Below are 18,514 nucleotides of genomic sequence, written 5' to 3' on the forward strand. Positions count from 1 at the left end.
AAATCACATACATTTCATAAATTTAAGAAACCCATAAGAAAAGGGCACAATCTAGGCGTAGAGCCTAAAAGATTCCCTCAGGAGATGGGGCTAGAAGATAGAAGCATAAAAATGTCTTGTGTTTTTGAGTACAAGGTAGGAGAATTGCTGAGAAACAAAGTTTACTCACTATTTTCTTTAAGAATCTCTAACTATATATTTGTAATCAAAGAAATACTGTAAATAAAAGTACATATTAAAGACTGTTTGATTTCATTATATTAAGAAAATGCCCTTACCACTCTGCCCTTTTACTTACCATGTTTAAAAACGCCAATAAGGAGAGATTTATCAGCATCAAGATCCCACCACTCAGCAGGGACTTCAGAATGGTCTGGCTCAGGGACCCAAACATCAATGTCACTAAAATATAATCATTAATACAGTAATAAAATTGATTACAAGTCAGAGGAAGAAGGTACTTAAGTAGCAATTAGAGGGCTATGATTAGGGTTGGTAATATAAGGACTATGACTAGTAAGAGGAATAATTCCTGAAAAATATTTAAAGTCTTTTTTTAATAGTGATCTAAAATGGTGAGAGCTTTATGTCATATTTGTTATGTGATTTTAATGTGCTTTTTGATTTTTTTTAAATAATCATTATTCAAAAATATATAACACTTCCTGGAAGCAATAATAATAGCTAACATTTACACACAGTGCTTTTAAGATGTGGAAAGTTCTTTCCATATATATATCTATGTCCTCCTCACAATAACCTTTTGAAATAGATGTAGTTATCAGGCACATTTTATAAATGAAGAAACTATGTAGTATCTAGTATCAGGGGCAGAACTTCATGACTAAATCCAGCACTCATTATGCATACATCTAAATGCTTCATTCAATATAATGTAGTACCAACCCTTGATTAAAAAAAAACCTATATCCATAGTACCCATCCTTGATCTAGAAAGAACAGATGTCTTGCAAGAAAATTTATGATAAAATAAATTTATGTTAAGTGCATCTGTACTTACTAACAAATGTAACAACAGGGACATGTTTGGAAAACAGAAATATCACTTTAAAGCTAAAAGAGATCTTTAACGTTACCTAGTCTAAGATCTTAATTTAATAGACAAGGAAACTGACGCTCAGGGTTTAGGTGACTTGGTTCAAAACACAATTAAGATAAATTGGTCACTAGATAAAGATTGCACCATAGAAAACAGCAAAATTTAAATAAAAAACAACACAAAAGGAATTTTATCCAAGTTAATTTGGCAATTTTTATCAAATGCCTACTATGTATAGAGCACTGTATACTAGAGGGATGCATGGCAGTATCATAGTTTTCAATGTTGGTTAGCCTAAGGATTCCTATTGATGATGATGAGGAGGGGAAGAGAAAGAGACAGACAGACAAGACAAGACAGACAGAGAGAAGGCAGAGAGTAAAGGAAAGAAATATGCAAACCATAGTTTATATGGAAGGGCAGTTCACAAGACTAATGTTCCTTTATGGAAGCTAATACCAATCAAATGATTTACTATGTAACTGATGACATAATATCTTCATTAACATCTATTTTCACATAAATTAGAGGATTATTTGTTGAGTACCTGCCTATTTCTACATAGCCAATGAGGCGAGATAACAAAAAATTCTGTAAATATGGTGAATTTTGCTCCTTTATGACTTAATAGAATTTTAAATATATTGTGCAATATATTTCAGCAAAAAGGCATTTATGCTGAAATTTTCATGTCATCTATTTTCATAAAATGAAAAATTTCCAAATCACATCTACTCACATAAATGAAAAATCAATATGAAAGTTTCATTTAATTCACCTTGCTTCAACTCCATCAAATACTTTCTGAAACTCATTACCAATAACTTCTTGTTTTAAATAATATAGCATCCTCACTCGAAGCAAAACCCTAAAAAACAAAAAAATTAGAAATATCACTATTACCTAGCTTCCCATTAGGTACATTTCTAAAAAGTTCTATTGTAATGAAAAAGAATGGTTATCTGTGTAAAAATTAAGGAGGCCTGTGAGCTTTTCATAGTAAGATTAAGAATAAAATAACTAGTAATATCCATACCATATCAAATTTCTATGATGTTCAGGAATGTCATTATTTATTCCTTAAGATTATAAAATAAAATGAGGGGTACTGAATATAGACTCCTATTAAAGGATGAGGAAATAGAGATATAGAGAAGTACAGTTACTTGCCTGATGGAACATTGGTAAGATTAGAAAAGAACTCAGGTCAAGTTCAATTTTTTAACTAAGCAATGTTGCATCTTCACTATGGACTAGTATTTTTATGGGCTGCTTTGTACAGTCAGAAAAAGTGGATTTAAAAAATGTGTTTCAAACAGAATACTACCTACTTATTACAATGATGTTTTATGTGTTTTTTATAGCCTTCGTCTTGTAGCAGATGCTCAGGATTATATTTTCGAAGCCATTCTGCTTTATGGATATCAAACGTGCTTGCTTGGGTTTTCACTTTCTTCCCCTTTCGACCCCTGGGGACAGGAGCTGACAGACCTATTTAAAATGAGAAAGAAATGTGGATTAAATGATAGTTTATAGAAATGTCATAATTTGAAGTATTTTCTCAATTTAAAAATTCCAAAAAATATTTGAAGACTATGTAGAATGTGTAAGATTCTTCAAGAACTTGAGACAATTCTTAGAACTTAGCCTGATACTTCCTAGACTAGTACAAATTTGGAATTATATAGGAATTACACAGTATTTGACCCTTTTAGTCAAATATTATTGTGGGTAAACTTAAGTAAAAACCTATATTTGAAATATTTTTATTGTGCGTATTAATTCTCTGGGCTTCAAATTAAAATATCTGATATACTGAAGTTATTCATTTCCTTGAACACTATCAGCAATTTTATCTGGTCTCACTAAAGGATTTTTCCATTCTCAGCTGACATTACTTAGAAATACAAAATTTGTACTATAACACTCATTTGATCCTTAAAGACACTGTACCAGAGAAATAGGGCAAATAACATTACCATCTTCTAGATATGGAAATTGAAATAACAGATTTAGAAACTTGTCCAAGGTCATTGGCTACCAATGATTACTTATTATTAATAGGACATAAGCACTGCTGATGTTCCAATGTGCTTACTTACATTCATTGAATATGTTAAGGATCCATGATTTCATCAAAATAGGTGCTCCCTCCATGTATACAGATAGCAACTCTTTCTATATCTTTGCTGATGGTCTTTAACAGTTGCTATAATAAAAAATTTCCATCACCTGGCAGCCATATTTCTGGTGATATATCTTTCCTAATCACTGCTAGGCAGGTAGCTGGACAGATGAAACCATAATAAATGGGGTCAAAGTAATCTTAGATGAATAAATTAATATCCTAGTAGAGGTGCTGAAGTAAAGTAGCAAGAAAATAAGGTACCAAAGACAGCCAAATGGATTAGAAAAAGGCTGGTATAGTACTAAGATTGAATAATTAAGTTAATTTTATATTAGTAGTTATTTTTGGTAAAAAGTTATAGTCATATTTTAAAATATAATTTAAGTTGAAAGCTTTCAGCTATATCAACAACTAAGGATTGTTAGATCTCCAGAGATTCATTTATTCAATCAATCTTTATTAAAGTTTATTATGATATGACAATACTATGGACTATGAGAGTACTTTATATATACTATGAGTACAAAATTTTTTTAAAATCACATTCTCTGAACTTGAGTCTTACCATCTAATATAGGTAAAAATTAGTACAGAACAGACATGGAAACATTATTAATTCTATATGTATTGTAATTATAAGGAAAACAGTAATATCATCTTTACTTAACATTTGAAAACTTCATGGGAGTTCCTCACAGACAAGTTTGAAATGTCATTTATTTTAAGTAGTACAGAAAATCTGTTCCTAATTTTGATATGTATAAATTGTAATGTTTTTCTCTTACTATGCATTATAATAACTTATGGTGTTTCTCATATAATTTTACTTATTTCTACATTTACTCAAAATATGAAGAAATTATGAGTACTCCACTGGAATTAGAAGTCTAATTTTTCTTGTTAACAGTTTACAAACATAAAACAGTGGCAAAATTAAAAAATGTACAACACTGCTAACACTGTGATTAGAAAGACAAATTTCTAATTATATTATTAGAAAACATATGTGCTTTTCAAAAAGTGAACTTATTTACCTTACATGACCACTTACATTAACATGCAAATTCTCAAAATATGAAGAAATAGAAGCACGGAGATAAATATGAGTAAGGTAAGATGACAGTGGCATGGTTTATTCTTGTCTCAAGAACTATGGGAGAGAGGGAGCTAGGGCTGATAGCTTTAGCTACCAAACTATTCTTCGAGGATGTCTGATAAGCAAATAAAATTTAAACGTCTGGGCTGCTCTCTCACACTTGTACTCCACCAATGTTCTTCTTTTATTTATTCATTCATTTATTTATTTAATTTTTAAACCCTTAACTTCTGTGTATTGGCTCCTAGGTGGAAGAGTGGTAAGGGTGGGCAATGGGGGTCAAGTGACTTGCCAGGGTCACACAGCTGGGAAGTGTCTGAGGTCGGATTTGAAACTAGGACCTCCCATCTCTAAGCTTGACTCTCAATCCATTGAGACCACCAATGTTCTTCTTATGTGAAAAGAGGGAGCATTTTACTAACCTCTCTTACTAAATTTCCAAATAATCATGGTGTTTCCTGCATCTCAGTTGCATAACCAATCAATTTTGGACTTAATTCATTATGCCATTTACCCTGCTCTGTGTTTTGTGTACTTTCCTTTCCTCTCCCCTTTGTGGATTAGCTTTAAAATATCTGTTGCTGTAATGAGTATTGGGCACTCTTGTACTTGTGGTGTCCTGATACTCACATCCCTGGGTCCTGTCCATATTATAGACTTCTCTGATTTATTTATTCTGAGTCAGAGATCTACCTTAGACCCCAACTCATCTGGCTTGAACTGGGAGTTCAGACTCTTCTGGTTTATTTGTTTTGGGTTGGGGTACCTGACTTCTTTCTTCCAAGTTAGGGGTTGACAGTGGTTAAATATGTAAAACATACTCAGTAAGTATAACTCCTATACCTGTGTGTGTGTGTGTGTGTGTGTGTGCATGTGCATTAAGCCACTTTTAAATGAGTTCTATTTTTTAAACTGGTTTGGTTTAGCTTATCATGTTAAAAAGGTATCTTTACCCAGATGATTTTGCAATTCTCTTGTCTGCCCATCTTCGGTAGGGGTAATGAGATCCCATATGAAACTCTTAATCTTCTCATCTCCTCGGTAGTGAACGAGGCAATATGCTAAAAGGGCTCGGCAAATGATTTCCACGTCTTGTTCGTTTAGTTGTCTTTTAAATCGACCATGAGCTAGAATCTCTCTCCATCTACCCCACCTGATCCAAAGATATATTAATGTATTGTTAATTAAAAATTAACAAATTAAAAAAATTAAAATTTAAAAAATTTAAAAATCCTGCAAATATAAAATGACCATAGAACTGTAATTAAACACTATAAACAAATAATTATAATTATAAACAAATACAAATATTTGGTCATTTTTATTATATTAAAATTTAGTTACAATGTGCTCAGGAAATTTTTTTTCTCTTCTTTACACAGATTTATGGTATAATTTCTTGCACCATTTAAAACTGGATAATAAATTTTTTACATTGAATTACTGAATTAGGTAGCTGTACTTTACTGATAATTTGTGTATATGTTTTCAAATTACATTATCAATATTCACCATTCAAATATTAAAATACATAAAGCACAGATGTACAAAGTTCTTCCAAACAAATTTTATTGACTTCATCCAAAATACTGGTGCATGTAATATATAATAATAATATACATAAAGAATAATACTTTACCCATAAACGAGAAGGTTTTTCTCCACTCGAAAGCATTCTGTTCTTCCATAGCCACTGGAACGGTCACATGGTCTACGGAGTTTGGGCTTATCATCTCCTTCACTTTCAACTTCAGACAATTCAGCCAATTCATCTTTTGTGGCACTAAAAGGTCTTGTTTGTTTTCTGATCCTTGGAGTGTCAATAACTAAGCTGTTCTATAAAATTAAATAGATGTTATTTGAGATTCCTTGTATCTTTTCCTATAGAAGAAAATTCAAATGTCATTTATCAACAATAGATTTTTATGTAAATGCTCAAATTTTAGGAATTACCAAATTATTCATAGTGGATATTAATTATTTTTGACCAATAGTTGGTCAAAAATAATTAATTGGTTGGTGTCATCAAGCTCCTTTAAGTTAGATATAGCTCATGTGGATTTATACAGTTGTTGGACAAGTATTAAAACTGGTCAGTAGTCCTATTCTAAAGTTCAATTCTATCTTTTCTCCCTTATCTTTCTTGACTCTAATAAGCGTTGTGAGGAAGATTAGGTAGTAATTAATTAAGTATTAAGGATGTACCTAGCAGGAAGGTTGGAGCATTCCAAGATGGAATGAAGGAGCAGGAAGTGGCTTGTGCCCTGAGAGAGACTCCATTAGGGGTTGGCATAAACTGTTGTTAGCCCTGGGAGATCTCAGAGTTAAGGACACCCTGCATCCCGATTTCCTTGGGATCCTGTGTGGTGGTGGCATCTAGCAAGGGGACAAGACCTACAGAGCAGCACCAAGTAGAGGAGGAGTTTGGGATCTGGTAGACAGCATCTCAACCACACTTGCTCTACTTGGGTACCTTGGAGCACCTTGGCTTTTGGCATCCTGAGATCATCTGTGGATTACCGTGAGAAACCCCCCTCAAAGCCACCCATGGGCCCTTTAGCTGTGCTGGTCAAGCCTGACTGGAACCAGGTTTGAAGCAGCCACCCAGAGACTCCATTACTGCTCCTTTGGGCTCTGCCTGATTAGATCACTAAGATTAGAGTAGAGAAGTTCTCCCCTTGCCCTGTGGTTTTGCCATTTAAGTTTTAGAGTAGGATCCCCATCCCACCTTTTAGTTGAAGATAATTCAACCTATTAAAACCTTTTATCTTGCCTGTTGGTTTCAAAGACTCTGGCCCAGTAGTGACAGTTGGCCAGCAGCCATTTTTGACAGGAGAAGCTTAGCTGTGACCTCTGGTCTCCTTATCCTGGTCCAGTCTCTCCTACAACCCAGCGTGTGTACACACAGCCATTTAGATTATATTGTAACATCCCTGGTGCCCTCCATATATCCATTTTTTCCACATAAGTAATTTAAACTAAGGAGGAAAGAGGGGCAAATCAAAAGCAATTCTTCAAGCTAATTTTATTTCTCCTTCTATAGTTTCTGGCAACTTCTATTAATGGCACATTTGAATAGTAGCACAAAGAACTATCTTCAAGAGAATAATGAGAAAAGTAAGTAAATACCTTCTTAATGAGATTCAGTGAAGTGAGAGGTGGTCTCAAAGCCAGGAAGATCATAATTCAAGTCCTGCCTTTGGCACATAATGGCTGTGTAAATTCTAGGCAAGTCACTTTAAGCTCTTAGCACTTGAAGTAACTCTTTAAGATTGTAAATTGCAGAGAAAGTGCTGACCTGAACTGTTAATATTTCTTCGTTTAGGAGGAGTTAATGTTAATGTTAATAAAATGTCCTTTTCTAAGACAAGAGCTACATTTTGTGTTGATTCCAGAAAATATAATGCCAATCTTTAGCAAAGGCAGAATTTGAACTAACAACATTCTGCAAACAGTTTTGCTTCATTATTTCAAGTTTAAAAAGACAAATTATTGATGTTTCTTCACTATAGAAATAGACTTGACATTCCTCCATGCCCAAGAGCATGGTTGTAACCTCAGACTCACACTTAACTATTCCTTTTATTTTTTTTTAACATTCCCCAATTCCCATTCCATCTCTCTTCATTTTCAAATAGCTAACAAATTCTGTTAATTCTACTTCCATGGTAGTTGTCCTTTTCTTTGTCTGAACTAATATGGCTATCATCCTAGTTCAGGTTTTTCTCTTCTCTCTTTTGAGCTCTTTTAAATAACATCCTAATTGGCTTTCTCCTCTCAATCCCCCTCCATACAGGTATCAAAAAAAATCTTCCTTTTAAAGCACAAATCTAAAATGTCACTCCTTTATTCAAAACCTTCAGTGGTCTCCTCCCCTTCTATCTTTCCAATCTTATTTCCTATACTTCCCTATATTCCATCACACTAAATTGCTAGATATTCCCCACACTTCACATGTCACTTCCTACCTCTATATATTTCCATATGCCATCTCTCATGCCTGCACTTCTTCCCGCAATCCCCAGAATCCTTATCATTTTTCAAGGCTCACTAGGAAGCTTTCCTTGGTTCTCTATTATTCATGCTTTTTACCATCCCCAATTTACCCCATATTTAACTTAACTATTTATGTTAACTATTTACCCAAATAAAAAGCAAACTCTTTAAAAGCAGAGACTGTCCTCTTTTTGCCCTTACATTACCAATGACAAGGATACTGCCTTGTACATAAAGAGTGCTCAATAATTTTTTTAAATTGAATGTTCTTTATGAGTTATTGTCTTGCCTCCTTTTTTCCCCGAAAGAAAAACACACCTCAGACCATCATCTATGTGCTAACCTTCTGGGGATGAGTCTCTCAGTGTTTAACTAAGTTATTCCTTGGAAAATAGACATATTATTCCTCTACCAAGTTCATAATGAAAGTTGTAACAGTTTACCAACTAGACATTATACTTTGCTAAAATAGTCTTTGAGAAGTCAGGATTATTTCTACGCCATGGTGACACATTAAGGTAGGACTTTATCTAAGGAAATGGAAATAAACATTCCATAATATTTATATAAAAACTGATTATAGTCACCAAAAATTAACCATTCCATGGCACTGTACTCTCAGAAGAGGAACATTTTAGAAGTAATACTTACTCTGCCACTGAGGGCATCTATATCAATTTCTGCTTTCTTTGCCCATTTCTGCCAAAAGTTGGGATCATCTAAGGAAATATCAGTCCGGTTTCCAGAAGCCACAAAACTTGCCTGAAATACATGATAGCTTTTAACTATTAATACTTACAGGAAACTTTTCCAAGATATGTTTAAACAAAATCTCCTCTGGTTTATTTTGGACACCAATAGTTCTTTCATGTTAATAAGCCCACCACCACTACTTAGGACCTGGCTCTGAGGCATTCATCTCTCTATTAAAATATTTCTCAAGAATTTTTGGGACAAAGTACAAATTTTGCTTAGGGTAGAGGGTTTTTATCAATTTAGGCAGCTGTTTTACACTATGACTAGTGGGTAGTTTCTAAGCTCTTTGCAAGCAAAGAGCACCTATTTTCTGTGGTAAACCTAAAGAAGGGATCTATTCATTACAGTTTACTCAAAATACTTACTAATGAAGGAAATAGAAAATCAATAAAAGAGTTAGCCCAATTTCCTCACATACTAGAAAGGGTCAGTTACAAGAGTTGAAAATTGCAACTTTGTTTTCACAAAACTTTAAGGCAAACTTTGTACAAATAAAGTTACATATTGGATAAAATGAAAATGATCACTGTATTTATTCTCTCAATAGAACAGGATTTTGGGTTAACACAGGAAAATCAATTAGGATAATAATTTCTATTATATACCTTTTCTTAACATAACAAGTAAGTCAAGGCATAAAGACATTGAAGATTTTACAGATATGAGAGAATTGTGAGAAACTCATAGCCTACTTTATTTAGAATAAAGAAGTGCCAGAAAATATTTCAACTTCTGTGGCAATAATGTAAGAAAGTATACCCACAAGATGATATTCATAGAAGAATGTTTTACATTTGTGGTCTATCCTTAATTACAATGAATACAATTTTAAGATAATATAGGTCTTAACTATTTCATAAAAGGACAATTATTTTTCTTAATGGAATTTAAGCATGAAGCACCTTTAGGAAGTTACAAAATTATAACATGAAGAAGAAAGAAGATATCCTTTTGCTGAACTCCAAACATGGGTTTGTAATCATATTTACCCAAAATTAAAGTCTATTCATTTAATTGTCTTAAGAGATTGTGTTATTGAGAACTATTTATTAATGCAACTATCATTTTATTAAGAGGGTATTTGGAAAATTATTCACATTACTAGTAGAATCATCAATGAAACTGAAATAGAAATATATATGTTGATCAAATAAGCTTTAATGAACCTTTGAAGCTATTTCCAGTAACTATAACAATGCCTTCTTCATAGTAGGCACTTAATAAATATATGTTCTTAAACTGAATTAGAAGAGAAAGTTATAATACTAGACTATGCAAAGGTGCTGTTTTTAATTATTTAAAATGAAGGCAAAATTCTGAATGTTATGTATAATTCTAATTTCTATAGTAAAGTCATGCTAGTTTGAAATAAAAAGCATATTAAAATGACCTCATCGTTCTGTGCTAAAAGACTTCTGGAAAACACAAGAACTCACCATAATATAATAAATATTTTTCATTTGACCAAACATGCTAACTGGTAACACACAGTTTTAATTATATACAAGTAATAACTTGAATATCTAATAAGTACTTCACTTTCTTGAGTCTGAAATGAATTTCTAGTTTATGGACTAAAGATATACACATCAATATCTGTAGATCTTTTAAAATGCACATCCATGAATTATTTGAGCAGAGAGAAAAGTACAATGAATAAATGTTGAGGGCTTTTATTTGGTATTTAATTTTCATTGATATATGCCAGTTAAGTTTTAGCAATCTTAGTAAATGATCATTTTAATTAAATAATTTGGGACCAATTAACATGAAGAGTCAACATAAAAGTTATCACTATAGTTCCAATATAACAATAAAAATTTTAAAACATATTTATGTCTGGTTGCTTCCATAAAATCTATGCCATTTATGTTACCAGGGCTAATTTTTCTTATTTTGCTGCTAGATATAAAATTTCCAGATCAAAGAGTAATTTCTCAAGAGAAACTCAATTTTGCCATTTTAGATTAAATGGATTTATGCAAATGCATTTATGATGGCATGTATACCATGAGAGGATTAATAGATTTAATTTTCAGCTAAGCAAATTTAAGTCTTCTAACTAATCCATGGAATTACCTTGTTAGTTGACACATACCTTAATTCAAAAAATTCAAAAAATTCTCTAGGACCATAACAATGGAAAATACCTGTTGTGATAAGTGGAAGATGTCATCAAGTACTGGTTTACCGACTGCTTCCAAATGTTAAATTCTAATATCCTAGCTCCCAATAAATCATATTTCTTTAAATGCATTCCTTCAATCATTAAATCCCTTTATTATTTGCAAGAGAAGACTTAAATGGTGAAATCCATCTTCCTACAACAGAAAGTAGCAGAAAGATAGTAGGGGCCATGTGTTTTCATGGAATGGCCCTTTCAAATAAGCACTCTGCAGCATGCCCCATGTGTTTTGTGTTTTGCTTTGTTTTAAATTAAGCTATTTATAGGTCCCCCTCCCTCCACACCAGAATTAAAGTAGGAGATTATTATTTTTTTTTAATTTCCTGATTGCCCATTCTTAGAAAAATACTGGCTTTTACAAATTTTTAAGGGACCAAAAAAAAAAAATCAAAACAAGGCACAGGTGATAGATATTCACTTACAAATGAAGTTTCTAACAACAGGTTTTAGATTTCAAGTATTATGGGGATAGGAAATATGCTTAAATTGCCTCCTATTTTATAAAGCACTCTGGTTTTCTTATGTACATAATTAAATTCTATTCAGTGAAGAAATAAGTATTTAGATTAAAGATGATTTCTAAAAATTATTTCCCTTTCCCCCCCAAACATTTTCTACTCAGTTAGGTCTGTATTCCCTCTAAAGGTAAAAAAGTTATTTAACTTCAGAGATCATCTCAAGGAGGAGCCAGTGGCAGGGAGAATTTTGGTCAGGCAATAATTTTTTTCAGAGTGCTTATTTATGAATAGCTTTTGAGGGAAGACAAATGAATTCTAGTTCCTAACAATTGTCAGTGAAAAGTTCTTCAACTACAAATTTTTAGATTTAACTCTCCTCTTTTCTACAGCATTTTTCTTTTTCTATTTTTGTATTTATTTTTAATTAAGGCCTTTAAAAGAGAATAGAAAACTGGGATAAGAGGTAGAAATTGCAATTCATAATCTATGGCTCTGTATTCATGATTTTTTCAGTTAAGTTTTAAAAGAAAACTATCATTTAAAGGTTTAAGTATTGACATATACCAGTCTCATTATGATCAACGAATATTTAAATTACTTTGCCATTTAAATGAATACTCATGGAATCAGGCAGAACAATCAAATCAAATGCTTTACAATAAACTATATGGTTTTATGCAATAATTCCAATGATAATATTACTATATTAAACTTGTGCAATCTTGGGGAAGTTAATCTACCTCCTTGAGCTTTAGTTTTCTCATCTTTATTTATAAAATGACTGCTGGATAAGTGAGCTCTCTAGTCTCTTCCAGACATAAATCCTAGCATCTATGATATAATAAGATATAAAATGAATTATAATTATTAAATTTAAGACTAATGCTTATTTACATGTCTCTCCTGTTAGAATGTAAGGACTTGAGGGAAGGGGCATTTCCCTTTGGCTTTTGTATCTCCTAGCACTTAACATAATTCCTGGCACTTAGTAAATGCTGACTAAATATTTGTTGATGAAGATTTCAAGAATTCATAATAGTATTCTAGCATTACAGAGATATATGAAGAAGGATAGCTCTGGATTCAAGAAGAATCAAATTCAAATCTTGCCTCTGACACAAAGTAATACTGAGTCTGGAAGAAAGTGATTTAACCTCTCAAGGCTCCAGGTTATGTTCTAGGAGCACAAGTGGCTGATTTGCATTTGTGGAGGAGTTTTGGCATCACAGACAACCTGTACAACAATGGAATTAAACGTTTCAAACTGCCTACCTTTTGCTCCCATCCCAAATGTGGAATATGGGAAACAACTTTTGAATATTGTACTCAAAGTTGGGGTGGGAAAAGGAAAATAAAATAAAAAAGAATTTTCTGAAGGGATGTTAAGGATCAAGAAAATTCCTACACTTGAACTAATAACACTACTTTGGTGTAGTATTTGTATTTCTTGCATCATGTGATGTGGGAGAAATCCAGGGAATAATGGAGAAAATGGCAGTCAGAAGTCTCTGGGAAGAGAAGGAACTGAAAAGAAGGAGGGAAGGAAAGAAGGGAGGGAGGAAGCGAGGGAGAGAGGGAAGGAGGAAGAAAGGGAGAAAGGGAAGGTGAAAGGAAAGGAGAAAGGGAAATGGGACAAATAATGGTACTCAAATGATATGCAATAATAATAATGCACATTTACATAGAGTTTTAAGGTTTATAAAGAACTTTACTTACAACTCTGTGAGACAGGTTGCACTTGACAACTGGAGACACTGAAGCTCACAGAAGGGGCATACCAGGCTCTGCTAAGTGCTTTACAAATATTATTTCAATGGATCCTCACAACTCTGGGAGATAGTTATTATGTCCATTTTACAGATGAGGAAATTGAGGTAGACTTAAAAAAAATTTTTTTTAAACCCTTAATTACTGTGTATTGGCTCCTAGGTGGAAGAGTGGTAAGGGTGGGCAATGGGGGTCAAGTGACTTGCCCAGGGTCACATAGCTGGGAAGTGTCCGAGGTCAGATTTGAACCTAGGACCTCCTGTCTCTAGGCTTGACTCTCAATCCACTGAGCTACCCAGCTGCCCTTAGATATATTTTTTTAAAGGGTCTTGCTCAGGGTCACACCTCTAATAAATGTCCAAGGCTGGATCTGAATTTAGATCTTCCTCACTCTGGGCCTGTACCACCAAACTACAATTTAAAACTAAGTATACTATAACATATAGGATTAATTTGCTATATAATTACTAATATTTTGTACTCATTCTAAACAACTGTGATATTTTAGTTTCTGAATTACTGCAATCTCAAAATTTTTACTTCGATAAATATTTAAATTTTTTTCAGTTGGTATTCTTATTTATATCTCAATAGGTAATCTTAATAACAAATGTGAGTAGTGTATTTTACTTGTTATGAATTTCTAGAAATAACAAACTACCATTTTCAAATGTCAAGTGTATTGAAAAGAAAGTTTACTATTAAATACTACTTTTGGACATCTATTTAGGCATTAAGTGGCTAATCTAAGCATCTTTTGAAGCAGCAAAGAGAAGTGAACAGAAAGTTAATAATTTCATTAGACAAAATTATAAGATGGTTTTCACTGCTACCTTGGCAAATGTTGAGCCTCTTCCTTCAGATTCAATTGTGATTGTTTTTGTACGACGCTGTAAAATTTGATCAATATCCTCTTCACAGAATTTAGAACCTTCATCTTCTTCATCCATAATGGCACCATATGCACCCCTTCGAAGTAGATCTTCTATTTCCTTTTTGGATAATTGCTGAATCTATAGACAAACCATTTTTTTTTCTGAGTGAACATAACAAGACTTTAAAAGGTTAGACATTTAGACAATATCATTGGTTGTGCCAAAGAGAACAATGGAAGGTAGTTTTAAAACCTATGGGTTAGGATATAATGAATATCTTCCTAGAAGTGCGGATTATTAAACAATGGATTACCAAATAAGATTACTGGCTTTGCTTTCTTGAAACACTTTAAGATGTGCTTAGAATGGCTTAGGTAAAAGTCATGTTTACAGACAAAGGAATAGGAAAACCTTTTAGTACTAAGATTCTATAATGTAAGATGTGCAAGATATAGCTTGTGAGAAAATATCCCAATGGAACTTTTTAACTTCAAAGAGCTCATATATTAACATATTAAATCTTACACATCTGAAATACTCTACTTGAACTTTAACTATCAGTAACTTTGAATAATTTAATATTACTCTAACAGGAGAGTAATAAAAGTAGAAATATCAGATAAAGATAATTAAAGATTAAGATAACAAAATTGCCCAATTCCTATAGCATTCATTGTATATTAATGTAAAAACATTTGAAAATATAGCATTGAACTCTTCAGTCAGAAAGACATTTTTATAAGTTTTATAAGCACTGGAGTCATGCAGAATTAAACATTATTAACTGAAGAGATGCTGAAGCTTTGCAGTATTTTGGCATAATGGTAGGTTTTTCTTTTTTGTATGTTCTAACAAAGTATAGTAATAAATCCAATGGAACAAGAGAAACCAAAAAATTACGTACACCACCAACACTATTTTCTCTTCCACTCATGCTTTGTAACACAGCCTTATCTAGACCCAATTTTAGGCTTGCCCGGTCGAACATCTCTCTCTCATAAGAATTACGAGTTATTAATCTGTAGACTTTTACTGCTTTGTTTTGACCAATCCTGTGACATCGAGCTTGGGCCTTAAAAATAAAGGAAAAATAAAAAAGTTATAGTTGAGTTTCAAAGAATATCTTTAACAATGAAAAATATTTTGAGAAAAGCTAAGTTCTCTATGCAAACTTATTTTAGATAACCTAGCAAATAATATTAATTTAAATTTATTTGTTGAGTAACAGCAATAATCCAAAATTAAAATTTTTTTGATATTGTACAAACTATATAAAATCTTAGAAGTCCTGGTATAAATACAATAAACAGGAAGTAATTGTTTATTATCAAATAACAAATTTTAAAAAAGTTTTATGAATAGAAAGATTTTTGTTGATGACCTCTCAAAAGCTATAAAGAATCCTTACAGAATTTCAAGCAATTTCTGACTAAAATTTTTTATTTCCCAAAGGCCTCTGCTTTTGGTATACTCAGAATCAAATAAAGATTGGGAAAGGGAAATTGGGTCTCCAAGACTTAAGCCATCCTTAAGGTCAGCCATGCTTTTTAATGTACTTCTAATCAAGCTCTGTGAGAGGTGTGGAGGGAAAGGATTACACTTCGTCTGAATAACTGAGGACTTGACTTTTGTGAAGGCTGAAAAAATTGAAAATAATGACAAATTTAGATGGAATTCACTAGAGGGCTTAAAACTTTTTCCTCTGTGATAATAAAGAATTCAGGAAAGGAGGCAGATAAAGACTAGAAAACTTATCTTCCCTAAATCACTAGTCAATCTTCATTGTTTTTGAACACATATAATCATATATCTTGCTTTTGAGCTTAAAATTAGCCTGTATCTATTTAATTTATTGAAATTTCAACTTCATCTGCCTGCATTTACTTATATAAAGAAGTCATATGAAATCCACACATTTTAATCTTACTCTAGGAATGGTGTAAGGGTAGGCAAATTCTACTTTGAAAAATCAGTTATTTAGGTCACAGGTGTACTTTTCAACTTTGAAAATACATTTTGATCAGTTAAAATACAATAGTAAAGTAGAATTAGACATTTAAATGTCACCATAGTTAAACTGAAATAATTCAATCCTCTCATTTGGCAAACAGATTTTCTTGGAATAACAGGAACACAGAAGGATGTGTGTTAAAAATGAGAGTCATAAAAAGATAAAAATTTCCCAAATCTTATCTTGTGTTTTTAAAATCTTTAATCATCTTAATCATGTAATTTACCTGGAGGTCATTTTGAGGATTCCAGTCAGAATCAAAAATGATGCATGTATCAGCTGCAGTTAAATTAATGCCCAGTCCACCAGCTCGAGTGCACAAAAGAAATACAAATCTGTCTGAATCAGGCTTACTAAACCGATCTATGGCAGCTTGTCGAAGATTTCCTCTAACTCTTCCATCAATTCGCTCATACAAATACCTGTCAGATACAAGTATTCAGGAAGAATAACAAAAAAAAAGAATACAAATGTAATCAAATGCAATTGTTTTACCCTAAGACCTGTGTATAATTTTAAAAATTAAGAAAAGGTATGTTTCCCATTAGATTTTGAGCTTTCAACACAGCTATATTACATAGCACTTATAATAGTGCATTATACATAATAGAAGATTAATAGATATATGCTGAATAAAATTTGGAAGATATGAAAAATTCAGTCTATGAACATACCATTCACCACTACATGTATACTGAGTACTTGTAAGCAAGGCTCTCTTATAAGCCATTGTGGGATATATAAAAAGTTATAAGCCAATTTATCCCTGCCTTCTAGAGTATAATCTAGTCATCTATGCAGTTATTTAGATGTAGAGTTGAAATGTCAGAGTAAATACCATTTTTGTAGCCCATCTAGGCAAAATTTAAGTCTGCACATGATACATAGTAATCAGTTTGTTGATCTCATTATAACATGTAACACACACTGAGGAATCCTTTTCAACATGTGCTTTTTTATTCCTTATCATATGCTTTTATTAAAATATTAAAATGTGATTATATACTATTTTCATTGTAAACAAGGGAAATAAAAATGAGTTGAGTTATATCTGATTTATTCATCAATTATCAACTCCCTTTGAACTCCTCTCATTTTTCTCCACCTCAAATATTCCAATTACATAAAGAAGAGATTCAAACTCCAAAATAATATTAAAGGCTAGCATTTATGGAACACTTTAAGACTGGAAAGAGCTTTATATATATCATCTTATTTGATCATCACAATAACTTTGAGAGGTAGGTTTGAGTAGTAATCAAAAACCAACCAAAACACACAAAAAAAACCTCCCAATGGTCTGGAAATGGATGCTATGTTTTTGACATTTCTTTCTTTCTCTACTGGCTTCAAAATAGTTTTTAGAAGTTTAGGCATTAGCTCTATTTCTTTTTTAGGTCTTGCCCAGAAAAGTATTAATTATAATGAATTTAATTTTTTGTTTCAAAAATCAATTTTATTTAAATAAGAGCCCAAATGCATTACATAAAAACATTTAAAAAAATTCGTTATATTACTTAAAATGTCATTGGGTACCTGTTGCTAATTAAATTGTACACACCGTATTTTACTACATGGCTGCTAGATATTTTAGTTCAAAATTTATTTCCTTTCAAAAAATTGCCTGATGTAAAAAGCTCGCCTCATTATCACAACAGTTTCATTGATGTATTCTCCAGTCTGGTCGGATCACACTGGATTGTAATGTGAACTAAGAAATCAAATGTTCTGCCATCTTCCTGAAATGAAAATCATTCCTGATTGCATAGAGCTATCAGGTGATTCCTGTTCTCTACTACCAAAGATTATTTTGGTGTGATGGCGAGAGTTTGGTTACCTTAAACTATCCTACATTCTGAGCTAAGGCAAAAGGCAGCTGAAATGGTTTTATAATCTCTTAAATAGAGAAGGAACTCTATAGAAGGAGCCACCATCTAGCAACTAGGGCTTTGAACTTGACTTTTTAATATGATTATGGCTGTTTCAGACTGGATTATGTCAGGTTTCACTCTGTTTAAATAAGAAACTTCAAGACTAGACAGCATGGCTCTTTTTAGTTTATTACACAAATTATATAAGCTCAAGTCAAGCATAGGACAGAGATAAGCTGTGAGGTTTAAAAATCCATGACAAAGGACAGAAGAACATTTTAAAACTAATTTGAAGGAAATCTAACTTAAGC

The 18,514-nt window shown here is 32.4% G+C and overlaps 1 protein-coding gene across 4 annotated transcripts in view; it reads right to left on the reverse strand.

The window, feature by feature from the left end:
• Positions 1–18,514, reverse strand: part of CHD9 (chromodomain helicase DNA binding protein 9) — a 174,097-nt gene that overhangs the window by 44,553 nt on the left and 111,030 nt on the right. For all 4 annotated transcript variants that reach the window (XM_044664150.1, XM_044664149.1, XM_044664152.1 and 1 more), the window contains exons 16-24: positions 16,559–16,754; positions 15,226–15,393; positions 14,280–14,459; positions 8,932–9,042; positions 5,924–6,120; positions 5,238–5,437; positions 2,392–2,551; positions 1,839–1,928; positions 299–402 (exon numbers count right to left, since the gene is read on the reverse strand). In XM_044664150.1, coding sequence (XP_044520085.1) covers positions 299–402; positions 1,839–1,928; positions 2,392–2,551; positions 5,238–5,437; positions 5,924–6,120; positions 8,932–9,042; positions 14,280–14,459; positions 15,226–15,393; positions 16,559–16,754 — 1,406 coding nt within the window. The remainder of the gene's footprint in view (positions 1–298; positions 403–1,838; positions 1,929–2,391; positions 2,552–5,237; positions 5,438–5,923; positions 6,121–8,931; positions 9,043–14,279; positions 14,460–15,225; positions 15,394–16,558; positions 16,755–18,514) is intronic.

Source organism: Gracilinanus agilis, chromosome 2 (assembly GCF_016433145.1).
Source record: "Gracilinanus agilis isolate LMUSP501 chromosome 2, AgileGrace, whole genome shotgun sequence".
Classification (NCBI taxonomy): Eukaryota; Metazoa; Chordata; class Mammalia; order Didelphimorphia; family Didelphidae; genus Gracilinanus; species Gracilinanus agilis.